Source organism: Schistocerca nitens, chromosome 1 (assembly GCF_023898315.1).
Source record: "Schistocerca nitens isolate TAMUIC-IGC-003100 chromosome 1, iqSchNite1.1, whole genome shotgun sequence".
Lineage (NCBI taxonomy): Eukaryota > Metazoa > Arthropoda > Insecta > Orthoptera > Acrididae > Schistocerca > Schistocerca nitens.
The window spans coordinates 118,194,289-118,208,531 of NC_064614.1; the positions used below are offsets into that span (position 1 = coordinate 118,194,289).

General features: G+C 38.2%; 1 protein-coding gene across 3 annotated transcripts in view; it reads right to left on the minus strand.

Annotated features, from left to right (window-relative positions):
- Positions 1-14,243, minus strand: part of LOC126242368 (sorting nexin-29) — a 182,883-nt gene that overhangs the window by 108,114 nt on the left and 60,526 nt on the right. For 2 of the 3 annotated variants that reach the window (XM_049948081.1, XM_049948082.1), the window contains exons 4-5: positions 10,886-11,131; positions 1,588-1,722 (exon numbers count right to left, since the gene is read on the minus strand). In XM_049948081.1, coding sequence (XP_049804038.1) covers positions 1,588-1,722; positions 10,886-11,131 — 381 coding nt within the window. The remainder of the gene's footprint in view (positions 1-1,587; positions 1,723-10,885; positions 11,132-14,243) is intronic. The other variant, XM_049948083.1, reaches the window with a different exon arrangement.

Here is a 14,243-nt window from a genome sequence, read left to right on the forward strand (position 1 = left end):
GGGAGTGAAGGTGTTAAATGAGCTAGTAAAGAATTTCCAGCTTGTCTTCTTGCTATCGCGGATGACGCGACGGCATCACGCACGGGACTGCTTATAGCGGATACAGTTGGCCAAAGTAGGATGGTGGCGGAAAACGCGAAGAGCACGTCGCCGCTCACGTATTGCGTCACGGCATGCCTCGTTCCACCAAGGAACTGGGGGGCGCTGGGGCAATTCGGAGGGGCGTGGTATTGAACGTTCCGCAGCTGTAAGAATAATGTCTGTAATATGAGTGACCTCATCATCGACGCTAGGAAAGTGACGGTCATCGAATGTCGCTACAGACGAAAAAAGTGTCCAATCGGCTTGGGCAAACTTCCAGCGTTTCAGGCGCAAGGAAGGTATGCAGCCCGGAAAGGAAGGAGGGCCACATTAGCTCGGGGTCCCGTGCTCGCTACGCACGTATCCACAAAAGAGTTGTGGACCTCCTGGGGGGCCATCAACAAGTGTCAGCGTGTGAATCATTCAACGAAACATAATTGATATGGGCTTTTGGACCTGAAGGCCCACTCGTGTGCCCTTGACTGCACAACACAAAGATTTACACCTCACCTGGGCCAGTGAACACCGATACTAGAGTGTTGATAACTGGAAAATTGTTACCTGGTCATGTGTGTCTTGTTTCTAATTGTATTGAGTGGATGGACGTGTATGGGTATGGAGATAACCTCATGAATGAATGTACCCTGCATGTCAGCAGGGGACTGTCCCAGCTGGTGGAATCTCTGTAAGGGGTGGGGCGTTTGCAGCTGGAGTGATATGAGACCCATGATACATTTAGATATGACTGTGACAGCTGACACGTACATAAGCATCCTGTCTGACCACCTGCATCCGTTTGTGTCCATGGTGCATTCCGACAGACTTGGGCAATTCCAGCAGGACAATGCAACACCCCACACATTCAGAATTGTTACAGAATGGCTCCATGAACACTTTTCGGAGTTCAAACACTTCTGATGGCCATCGAACTCCCCAGACATGAAAATTATTGTGCATATCTGTGATGCCTTGCAATGTGCTGTTCAGAAGACATCTCCACCCCCTCGTACTCTTGAGAATTTATGGACAGCCCTAAAGGATTCATGGTGTCACTTACCTCCAGCAGTACTTCAGACATTAGTTGAGCCCATGCAACGTCGTGTTGCGACACTTCTGTGTGCTCGCGGGGACCCTGCACGATATGAGGCAGGTGTACTAGTTTCTTTGGCTGTTCAGTGTATTATAAATGTGGAAAGTTTCCAGATTTAATTAAGTGAATGATTCACTTCCTAGTTCACTTTCATGATGATAAAATCACACATAATAAAAAATGGATTAAAAATAAGAACGAGTGGCCTAAAGGTAAGATATTGGTCAAGATACCATCTGATAAATGGAACTAAAATAAATTTATCACTATGTTCATACATGGCAGAAACCAAGGAATTGGTGAACGCTGAATTAGCAGTGAGAGATGTGCAGTTTGATGGAAGTGTATATTTCAAACAAAAGCCGTAACATTAAATCAAACAGAAAATGTACCAGTATTTGACAACTTTAACTTACCACAGATAGTTACAGGTGGGATAACTGGTTCACTGCGACTCAAAGGTGTTCCTACTGACTCCGTCTCCATTGTAGCAGTACCACCATTCAGATCACTATTATCTATACTGATTGCAAATAGTATTGACCCGAGACCTGCAAAGAAAGTAAAACAAAATAGTCGAACTGTTGTTACTATGATGTGGCCAACACAAATAGAAAACTGATCCATGACTCATGTTTGCGAATTATAGAGAATATACAAGAAGTATCAATTATTTCTGGTTTCTCCTCCTTGAGCTTACAGCAATTAAAGCATATTTTTTCTCCAAAAACATTTTGCTTTTATTTATAAAGTATCTTCTGTGGTAATTCTTGACATATGGAAAATATAATGCCTCTACATTTAAATCACACAAATCTAAAAGGCTATAAAATGCAACCAAAACTACTATCGGAATATAGGAAAATAGGTTACATTTCACCACTGATTTCAGACATAGTATAATGAGTACAATATGGCTTTCCATCTTGCACAGTGTTATGTCAACCATATCAAATTGTTCATGAGGAACATCATATCTTGTCAACATTCTCAATAGCAAGATAAGTGCAAACTGCTACCATGGGACAAATTGAAAGCTAAGTGGACTAAATTGCAAGGCGGTTTTGGATACATGTTACACTCTGCATTTGTTTGTTTACAACTAAATTTTCATCGTTACATTGTATAAAACAATTTCATCAGTATATAAAAATGAAAACAATCAATTATTGACAAAATAATTTAACTGGATAGATTAAAAAATCTACTCACCAAGCGGTGGCAGAACACACACACACACACACACACACACACACACACACACAAAAGAGGGTTGTAATTGGTAAGCTTTCGCAGCCACAGGCTCATGGTGAGCAGATTTTTTTATCAATCCAGTTAAATTATATCAGTTGGCCTCATGTACCCTAACACCAATCAGCGTGCTCTTCCAATGCATTATCTTCGACCACTCAAAAGATCTGTTACATATTGTTTGTAAAGAAATACCTTTTTCTAAAACTTTGTAACATGATTTCCTTGAATTGTTTACTGTTGATACTGTTTTACATGATGTAACAATGAAAATGTAGTTGTACACAAACAAATACAATGTCTACCACCGACTAGCAGTTTTGTCCATGTGGCTTCCAATTTGTACCTTGGTAGCAATTTGCACTTGTCTTGTTATTGCAAGTTCTGATATGATACAACATATCTAATGAACAATTTTATATTAAACAACATAAAATCCAGGATAGATTAATAACAATATTACGAAAAGAACAGATTGCTACTCACCATACAGCAGAGGAGCTGAGTCACAGAAAGACACACACAACAAAAAGAGAGAGAGAGAGAGAGAGAGAGAGAGAGAGAGAGTGTGTGTGTGTGTGTGTGTGTGTGTGTGTGTCCATTATGCCTGTCTGCGACTGAACAATTTTATATGATTAACATAACACTGGTAAGCTAGAAAGCCATGTGCTACTCATTATACTATATCTCTAATCAATGGTGAAATGGAAATATTTTCATATCTTTTTCTGATACCAGTTTTGTGTTGTATTTTATATGCTTGAAAATGACAATGTCAAAACACATAAGGTGATTTTGGAAATAATAAAAAGTGTGGTCAAGACATCAGAAAAGTTATTAAAATAATAGATATGTATTAGTTGCTGAAAAAGATGTACATACAAACAAACATATGCTGACCCGGGCCAAAACACTTGTGAACAGATCATAGAAAGTGCTCTCAGAAACAGCAAAGCAGAATGGGATGTTAGCAAAACAAAAATTCCGAAACCAACACACTACATGTACCTATGGATCCAGAATAACCAGAGTAAGTGAACTGAAAAAAAGAAATCAGACCAAAGAGTACATCTCTATTAGAACTGGTTGGTGCCAAGCCACTTGTGAGGAATGCTTTCCACTGGAATTTTGGCACTTACAAGTATGTTAATGCTGTGTCAAATGTTCTCTGACTCCAGAATTATGGACTGCTATTTATTCTGAAATTAAAGAAACTATACAGCTTATTGGTCATCCAAGTACTATCATTTTCAATAAATATTTAGAAACTGGAGTTTTCCCTAGTGGACTCCAAGTCTGTAAAATTGTAGCGATCTTCAACAAGGATATCCTATTAGCACAACTAGAATTTTATGAAACACACAGCCCAGTTTTTGCTATGATCATGCCCTATCATGGAACACAGGGCACTTTGGATCAGTTATAAACAGATGTTCTCCACTGAAGTTTGCACTGTTGTGCTCCAGGGCTCAGTCCATTTATTTCATAACTGCATAAATAATTTAGTCTCTTATGTAGGAACTAATTTAGAAATATATTATACACAGAGGACACAACACTGCTTAATACACCCCACAACACTATAGAACTGCATCATAACTTTGGGAAATATATAATTAGCAATGAAATGGTTTTCTTCTAATGAAGTACTTTGTGACTCTGTTAACATACAGGAACACATTCTGGGATTAACTAAAAACGCACAAAATACATCAGTAAAACTATTAAGCTTTCATACTGAGTCAAAATTAAACAGAGACTAAAACTGATCATGTCTGGAAGAGAATAATTTTTAGTGTGCTCTTTCAAGCGGAAACCGAGAGGTGCAGTTACTAATGAGCATCTGGAGATGATATATTTTTGTCTTTACCTATCACACAACTCTTACAGCTTACTGATATGGGGCCATTCCTGTTTTCTAAAATAAAGTTCTAAAATAAAAGTTATCAGAATAATGAGCAAAGTGAATCCCTTTTATCAAACTGAAGATACTGACAGCTGCTGTATCATTACTTCTTATTACATGCAACTTAAATGAGTAACACCAGAGACAACTAACACTATCGCAACACCAGAAGCAAACTCGAGTTTGCTGTCCTGAGATACACTGGCAAAGACAAGAAACTCCCATGAAGTAACATGTTTAAATTTTCTTAAACTCCACTAAATTCTTGCCTTACAATATTTCTAAATTTAAGCTTTATGACTGGCTACTGAAACATCCGTCTACAAGATAACTGATCTATTTGAAATGAATGTTTTGGTATTAGTTTTTTTTACAATATTGATAATGTAGCACTAAATTTTAAGAATTGTTTCTGTAAAAATACCTTTGCTATCAATTATATACCTAATGATTAAAACTATCAAGACGTTAAGTGGCCAATGGTTAATAAAGAATGAATACGAAAGCTCGATGCAAAGCACAATCTTTTCAATATAGTTTACATGCCTGTCGACTGCTTAACCCTCAAGTACATTATTACCTTTACTCTGACCACTATTTCTATTCCATCTAGGACTGCACAGTTAAAACAAACTTATCCCTCAGAAAAGTGGGAAAAGTATTACCAAATCATATTTTGGGAAGATGTAAATGATATTCTCCCGAAGATTCCAAGAAGACATACTATTATACTTACAGGATATTTCAAGGCCTATTTGGGTAAAGGGAATATACTGTAATGTAGTTACCAGCTATCCAACACACATGCAAAAAACTGCAATGGAAATTTTAGCTTAGTCATAAAGTCCACAGTTTCTAAGCACCTTCGGAAGAAACTGAAGATGCACCCACCATACAATCTGAACTGGGAGTATTACAAATACATCATGTGGTCATTCTAGAAAATTCTAAAAAGGAAAAATGGAATATGGACGTTGAGAAGTGCTCATTTGAATTCTGGTCAGTAGTTCTCCAAAATTAAATTTAGATTCTACCCAGACAAACAACACACAATGCCCTTAACATAATTGAGTTTGACACAGTACAGCTTAAGAATAAACAAAGTCAGAACTTCAACTGTGGATAACTTATGAAACGACACCAAGGCGAACGAGGCTCTATTTTATACAGCCACTTGACTATTATCGCTCACCAACAAAGACAACACATACAGCATATTGAAGACTCACCACAGAACAGTCCAAATGCAGTCAGATGGCAAATGTAGAGTTTCTATAAACTGAGGAAAATTTGTTAAAATACTTATAAGCTTACAATGAAAATATCGTAGTAGGTTTAATGATATCTCTCGTGTAAACAACTATAATCAAAGAAAGTTTTCTGAGAAACAAGTCTACAGACCTTTACAAAGAGTTCAAACAGATGCTCCTCTAAGTCACCATTTCTGAGATTCGAAACAAACACACACACATTAACAATGATAGCTGTAATATTTCAGCTGAATATTTAAAAAAATCCTCAATCCTTCGTCCAAGAGTGATTACCAAAGAGAAATGTTAAGCCTAGAATCACTAGGACCTCCAGTGGGAATAGTTCTTCCAAATTGCCATAGTATTTAAGAATGAGGCAACTGAGAAGACAGTTGCTGAACTCTAGAGATATTCTGGTAACAGCACAGTAAATGACCTTACTGAACTTTTACAGAATATCTGCATAACAGAATTTGCTATCTGACTGGTTCTCCACTTTAATCCATTACATTCACAAGAAATTATGTAATTTATGTGAATAACTATTAAATGATCTGTCTTCTCACAGTTATGCAAAAGATTCTATCCAAGGGTTACTGAACATGGACAGATAATTATACATTCACCTTTACCAATAACATGGATCTTTCAGGAAGAGCTGATGCAGTGCTGAACAAATCTTTAATCTCTAAACAATACAAGCCTAATATTGAAATCACAAACTGCACTGTAATAATCACTCCTGTTGATCTCAGGAAGGTGCAGACTTAGTTTTTTGGAAGAATATTTCAAGAATTACAGTTATAGAAGAAAACACTCGAACTTATTCTACAGAGTGTGGATAACACCATTCTCCAAAGTAAAATTTTAGAGAGCTCCGAAAGTTCTGAGATTAAATCAGATGTCAGGTCAGATGACATGTTTCTGTTTTGATCACTCGTCTTCAATTGCATCCTTGACAGAGGTGTATTGCAAATGGTTGCAATGCACGTCTACTGCCTGATAAGGCAAGCAGTCAAACAAAGATTTCACACTTGAGATAATGTGGCAACTTCAAGCAAGGTAATAAAAAATAAAATAAACACTAGAACACAGCAAAGTCAATATAATACAAAAATTTAGAGCTCTCTATGAGTGGACTGAACTCAACTTGTCAGAGAATGCAGCCCTGCCTGCAATATTAATAAAATGGAACTAGCCCACCAATGGATTCAAGAAACATAACAACAAAGGATTATATCATCATCTTCATGTGAAGCTGAAACATTACACAACAGCCACCTACTCTGAAGCCTTGTATGCCATATTGTACCCAATATTGGAAGATCAGGGATACTGGGGATATAGAAACTCTGTGCTGGGAAAGGTGGATAGCTCTTTTGATCATGTGCAAAGATTACCTCTTAATTCACTCAAAAACCATACATTCACCTACTGCCAAAGCACGACAGTCCACACCATCTGCCTGATGGAGATAAAAAATGATATAAAGAAACTGGGTCTGACAAATAACAGGGAGACACTAAGATAGACAAACACTGCAGTGTGTCCACAATTTTCACGAACATTTGTATCTAAACTCGGCAAACCATTGTGGAGTGCATGGCAGCGGGTAATTCAATTCAAAACAGTTATTAAAGTTCCTTCCCATTTCATTCGCATACAGTTTATGGGACGACTGTTTAAATGCTTCTGTGTGCACTGTAATCAATCTTGTCTTTGCAATCCCTACAGGAATGAGACATAGGAGGTTGTAGTATACTCCCTTATTCCCCAATCTAAGAAAAATTTACATCCAGTCATAAAAAAGAAATGAGCAGTACAGAAAGATAAATACTGGGTGATGCACAGCAAATAACACAGCCACACTTTCCTGCCACAGAAATTGTCTCAGTGGAGGAAACATTAGTCTCCATGATAGACACACTATGAATTACTTGTCCTATGAACTTAAGAATTTTAGAACACTAACAGTGCAAACAATATTAATCATTTCTCTGAAAGAATTACAATGTCACTGGCAAACCTCAGAGTTTTTATTTCTTTCCCACTGAACTTTAATTCCTATTACAAGTTTTTGTTTGGTTTCCTTTACTGCTTGATCACTGTACAGATTGAATAACACTGACGATGGGCTACAACCCTATCTCACTCCCTTCTCAACCACGGTTTCCCTTCCATGCCTCTGTAACTGTTGCCTCGTTATTGTACAAGTTGTAAATAGCCTTCCATTCCCTGTTCTTACCACTGCTTATCTTCAGAATTTCAAAGAGAGTATTCCACTTAATGTTGCCAAAAGCTTTCTCTAAGTCTGCAAATGCTATAAACTTAGGTTTGCCTTTCCACAACTCATTTTCTAAGAGAAGTTGTAAGGTCAGTATTGCCTCATGTGTTCCTACATTTCTCTGGAATACAAACTGATCTTCCCAAGGCTTCTACCAGTTTTTCCATTCTTCTGTAAAGAATGTGTGTTAGTATTTGTAACCATGACTTATTAAATTAAGAGTTCATTAATATTCACACCTATCAGTGTCTACTTTGTTTGGAATTGGAATTATTACATTCTTGTTGAAGCCTGATGGTATTTCACCTGTCTCATACATCTTGCAAGCCAGATGGAAGAGTTACCCCCAGGGCCTTGTTTTGACTTAGGTATTTCAGTGTTCTGTCAAATTCTTCTCGCAATATCATATCTCCCATCTCATCTTCATCTATGTCCTCCTCCATTTCTATAATATTGTCTTCAAGTCCATCTCTCTTGTGTATATACCCTCTACATACTCCTTCCACCTTTCAGATTTCCCTTCTTTGCTTAGAACTGGTTTTCCATCCGGGCTCTTTATACTCACACAGCTGCAACTCCTTTCTCCATAAGGCCGCTTTAATTTTTCCATAGCCAGTGCTTATCTTTCCCCCAGTGACATTTGCTTCTAAATCTTTAGATCTCTCCCCCAGCCATTCCTGCTTAGCTATTTTCTACTTCCTGGCAGTCACCTTTTTTAGACGCTTGTATTCTCTTTCATCTGCTTCATTTGCTGCATTTTTATATTTTTTCCCTTTCATCAATTAAATTCAATATCTCCTGTGTTATCCAACGATTTCCAGATTTCCACTAGGCATTGCCTTTTCATGTTTCAGCCCCTGCTGCCTTTACTATTTCCTCCCTCAAAGCTGCTTATTTGTCTTTGATTGTACTTCTTTCCCCGGTTCTAGTGAATCATTGCCTAATACACCCACTGAATCTCTCAACAACCTCTGGTTCTTTCAACTTATCCAGGCCCCATCTTCTTAATTTCCAACCTTTTTGCAATATCTTCAGTTTCAATTTATAGTTCATAACTAATAAATTGTGGTCCAAGTCCACATCTGCCCCTGAAAATGTCTTGCAATTTAAAATATGGCTCCAAAATGTCTGTCTTAGCAGTATGTAATCAATCTGAAACCTTCCTGAGTCTCCAGGTCTCTTTCAGTAAACAACTTTCTTTGATGATTCTTAAACCTAGTGTTAAGGATGATTAAATTATGCTCTGTGCAAAATTCTACTAGGCAGCTCCCTCATTCATTCCCCCCCCCCCCCCCCCCCCCCAAGTCCAAATTCACCTAAAATTTTTACTATCAAATTCCAGTCTCCCATCAAAATTAAACTTTTGTCTTCTTCAACCACTATAGTGGTAAATGTTGCTATAAAGCACAATAAGTCTCACTTTTCTTTTACTAGACCGATGAAAAATGTGTGTGTGTGAAAAAAGTGATTTTAAAAAGTATTAGCATAAAGAGCATCTACTGTGCCCAAATTTGTTGGAATTTATGTGTATATATGAGAAGAAAAAATGTGGGCACAATGCAGAAAGCAGTGATGTGTGTGTAATTGGAACTGGCCAGCAAAAGGTCACTTGTTCTTTGCAGTTGTGCTTTTGGGAGGGGGTGGGGGGTTTGGACTACAAGGAAGAAAGGAGCCTGATGACAATGGTCAAGCACTAAAGAAAAATGAATGTTGTTGTATAGACTATGCTATGGTATCTTGTGTTAACTACAAACTTATGGTTTTAATCAACCATTGAAGCTTCATGTATGAACATTTTGTCTGAAAAGCTTTGTTAATATCTGTTGTTGTGAGCTGAGAACTTAATTTTGTAGTGAGAGGTGTGAATGTAGGAGCTCTCTTATAGCCCCCACCCCTCTGCAACTGGAAAAGAAGTCAGTGGTCAAATACATAGCACTGCACAGCAGACTACACCATCAAGAGAAAATGACCAGGAAATTCAGAAAACAAGATAACTGTTATTAAATGGAATGAGTGAAGACTTGGCACTTTGCAATGTATTGATCACTTAAAAATCAACCCATAACAAGAAAAAGCCTCACTACCTGAATAATTTCTTTCATCTCATCATACTTTTATTCACTCTATTCTTCATCTTCGGAGCTAGTTGGTGGGTGTTGGCTTTGTGTATCTTTGTTACAATGATGCATTCATTCACTATCTGTTCATAATAGCTTAACCACATTCCTATTTTCTTATTCATGATTAAACCAACAAGTGCATACCCCTATTTGATTTTGTATTTATAACCCTGTATCTACCTGAACAGAAGTCTTTTTAATCTTGCCACCTAACTTCACTAATTCCCACTGTATCTAACTTCCACCTATCCATTTCCCCTATTATATTTTCCAACCTACCTGCTCAACTAAGGGATCTAACATTCCATGTTCTGATGTGTAGTAGAACGTCAAGTTTTGTTTCTCTGCCAATGATACTCACCCAACTAGTCCCCTCCCCCCACCCCTTGGAGATATGAATGGGGGACTATTTTACCTCTGAAATATTTTACCCAAGAGGATGCCATCATCATTTAACCATGCAGTACAGCTGCATGCCTTCAGGAAAAATTACAGCTGTAGTTTCCCCTTGCTTTCAGTCATTTACAGTACCAGCACAGTAAGGCCATTTTGGTTGATGTTGAAAGGCCAGATCAGTCAATCCTCCAGACTGTTGCCCCTGCAACTGCTGAATAGGCTGTTGCCCCTCTTCAGGAAACATACATTTGTCTGGCCTCCCAAAAGGTAACCCCCCCCCCCCTGTTGTGGTTGCAACAGTGGTATAGCTACCCATATCACTGAGGCATGCAAGCCACCCCACCAATGGCAGGGTCCATGATTCATTATTCATTGCGGCAGATGGGGAGGGGGGGGGGGGGGGGGGGGAAGAGCTGACAGGAGATACAGAAAGTATAACATGGACCAATTGAAGTTTTAGGGCTATTTCAGTTGACAACTAATATATAAGATCCTTGACTTCGTTACCTGCTGCCATAGTGGGCAGAGTGCTGCTCATTTCTTGATCCAACAGTAATGCCCAGTCTTCGTAGAATGCTTGCAGCAGCTGGGGACTGGATAGCAGAATGTGTAGGTAGCGCTCCAGGGAGCGTTCATTCAAGGCTGCCCGCAGCCAAGCTCGACCTCGCCCCACATCGGTAACCACATTGTGTAGTGCTGTGTACCTCTCGTACTCGTGGCGAGTCAGGTGTTCACGTATGTAATGCCACAAAACTGAAACAATTGAGAGACCTGTGGTTCTTCTGTACTGAGCCTTAATTGTATTCTGTTATACTCTTTATTACATGGCACAATTTGTGTAAAAATCTTGTGCAATCATCTACAAATAAGTTTTGTTTTACTTTAATTATGATAGTCAAACAAAAAAAGCTTTGGAAAGGGACACAGCCAGATTGTCCATATGTACTTACCACTCTAAGGATTCAAGGGAACCATCTTAGGATAGCAGACAAATATTGTGATACCAGACGTACAGAGCTATATTGAAGGAGTGGCAAAATAGCTGACCCCTTGACCCCCTCCCCCCTTCCAACACCCCGCCCCGAAGGAGCAGGCACAGAGTGGGGCAAAAAGTAACAAAACTGAAAGAATACTGTAACAAACTAACCAGGAGAGGTTAACGAGCTCTCCCCTCTAGTAATCTTATTTTCTGCCTATGAAAATAATGTTTCCACATGACACGCGACTACACACAAGCTACTCTCATCTCTCCAATGTCTGAAGTGTTACCTCTTCTAAGTAGCATCATAAAGAAATAAGTAATATCAATCAGATGTCTATTGATAACATAGTTTATGTGGCAATAGTGGTTTGGTCTACACAGCTCACTCATGTTCAAAAAGGGAGTTCTTGTTGATATTTCATATGGTCAAGAATGCTAGGTGGGGAAAAAAACACCACCAGGGGGGATATGCTGTTTACTAGCCCCTCCAGCCAGTACTTTTGCAGCTCCCAAGTTTCTGCTGACACACTCTGCCCTACAAATAACAAAGAAATCAAGTTTCTGCTGACACACTCTGCCCTACAAATAACAAAGAAATCAAAATTCTGCTCTACAAATAACAAAGAAATCAAAAATAAGCCTTCTGTGACTGGTTAATTACATTACGGGGGTTCTTAGTCATCACACCTATAGACAGATATACTCTGATCTATGCTGAACCCACATGTGAATGAAAGTATGCTGTACTAACGGTCATCAGCTACATTGTTCTCATGTTGTGAATGAAAGTATGCTCTACCAATGGTCATTGGCTACATTGCTGAAGCATCTGGTATTTGTTGTTGTTCTAGTTTCAATGAAGCTTCAACAAATGCTAAAGCAACAAAAGTAGTAAGTTCCTGTGTTAATTATGTGATAAACATTTAACCACTGTAGTTTTTGTATCAGATCTCACTGGACAGCCTATTTCCCTGTGACTGCCAGCTGTGCCCTAGTAATTCTACTAATGATTTAAATAATGGAAAACTGCACCACTTAGTTTCATTTTCAAGTGGATTTTTTTACATAAATACTTTTTGTGATATCTGCATAGGTGATTTTCTGCCTCTCTTGTGCTGTCATTTAATGGATTTACTGGAAAGCAGGAAATTTTTTACGTCACAAAAAGCAAGTAGAAAAAAATTCCCAATGACAAACAAGATACAGAATCAGTTCATTATTCAAATTTTTCTCCCGCTTATGATAACTGTTGCAATTTCCATAAACATGTACATTTCTTTATAGACTATTCATCATATATACCAAAATAGAAACAATCAATAATTCAACCGTCAATAAATGTAAAATAAATTTTATAACTGAAAACTTTATGCATATACTGCAATCTCCAAGAAATGTAACAACTCTGACTCTATACAAACTATTTGTGGAATCAAACTGTCATAATACTTCTGTAGCATGCTTTAATTATAAAAATGAACACTGGTGTGTGTGTGTGTGTGTGTGTGTGTGTGTGTGTGTGTGTGTGTGTGTGTGTGTGTGTGTGCGCGCAAGCACGTGCTACAGGAGGCACAAAGAGAAGAGAAACAGAAACACTGTCTCTAACATTAGCATATAAAAAACATTTCAAGATATATTTTGTCTGCTTTTCCAGCTGCAGTATAACCTCAAAAAGACAACTAGAGTGCAAGAGAGGCAGATAATCATGCATGCAAACTTCACAGAAAATATTTACGTAAATAAATGTGCTTACAAATGAGAAATTCTTGAAAAACATTGTGCCAAGTATGAAAAAACAAGTAGCAAATAGTTTTTGATTGTTTAAAAACTGAGTGACACAGTTGCAGGCTTTCCAAAGTGTCAATTATTATGAATGAAATTAAATTCTACTAATGATGACTTTCAAAAGGGCATAGTTCATTTATGCAATATTTTTCAATAATTCTACACCTTTGTAGCACCTACATAAAAATTTAGAAAGGGTAAAGCATTGTTGAAAAACATTACTTAAATTAACTATACTGATGAAACCAACATACAAAATCCCCACGAAGCATGTATTTTGCTATGTAGGAAGACTCGTGTACCTCGATGATACAGATAACCAGAATGGAACATTAAATATTATGGAAAGGATAGTTGCTACTCACCATATAGTGGAGATGGTGAGTCACAAATGGGCACAACAAAAAGACTGTCATACAACAAGATTTCAGCCAACAATGCCTTTGTCAAAAACACACACGCGCGCACACACACACACACACACACACACACGAGACCAGAGACTCTGGCAGCCGAAGCCAAACTACGAACCCAATCAGCATCTCCGGTATATGGTGAGTAGCAACTATCCTTTGCATAATATTGTCAATGATATATGTAATTGTACAGTAGGTGCAACCACAATGGAGGGGTTATCTGTGGAGAGGACAGACAACCATGTAGTTCCTGAAGAGGGACTGCAGCCCTTTCTGGTAGTTTTGTGTTACCTGGTTCATTAATAAATTAATCTTAAGGATGTGGAACTATCTTCTTACATTCACATTAACATCCACCTGTAAATATGGCTACATACTCATCACTTACAATTTTTACTCTCCAGGGAGAACAGTATGGATAACTGACTGCTCTGGCCTCTTAACATCAGCCAATATGGCCTTCGTGTTACTGGTACAGCAAATGGCTGAAAGTACAGCGATAAGGCAGCCATTATTTTTCCCGAGGACATGCAGCTTTTCTGTATGGTTAAATGATGGTGGCATCCTCTTGGGTAAGATATTTCATAGATAAAATAGTCCCCAAATCTGATCTCTCGGCATGAACTACTCCAGAGGATCTCGTTTACAGGAAAAAAGGAACTGATATTCCATTGGTGAGAGT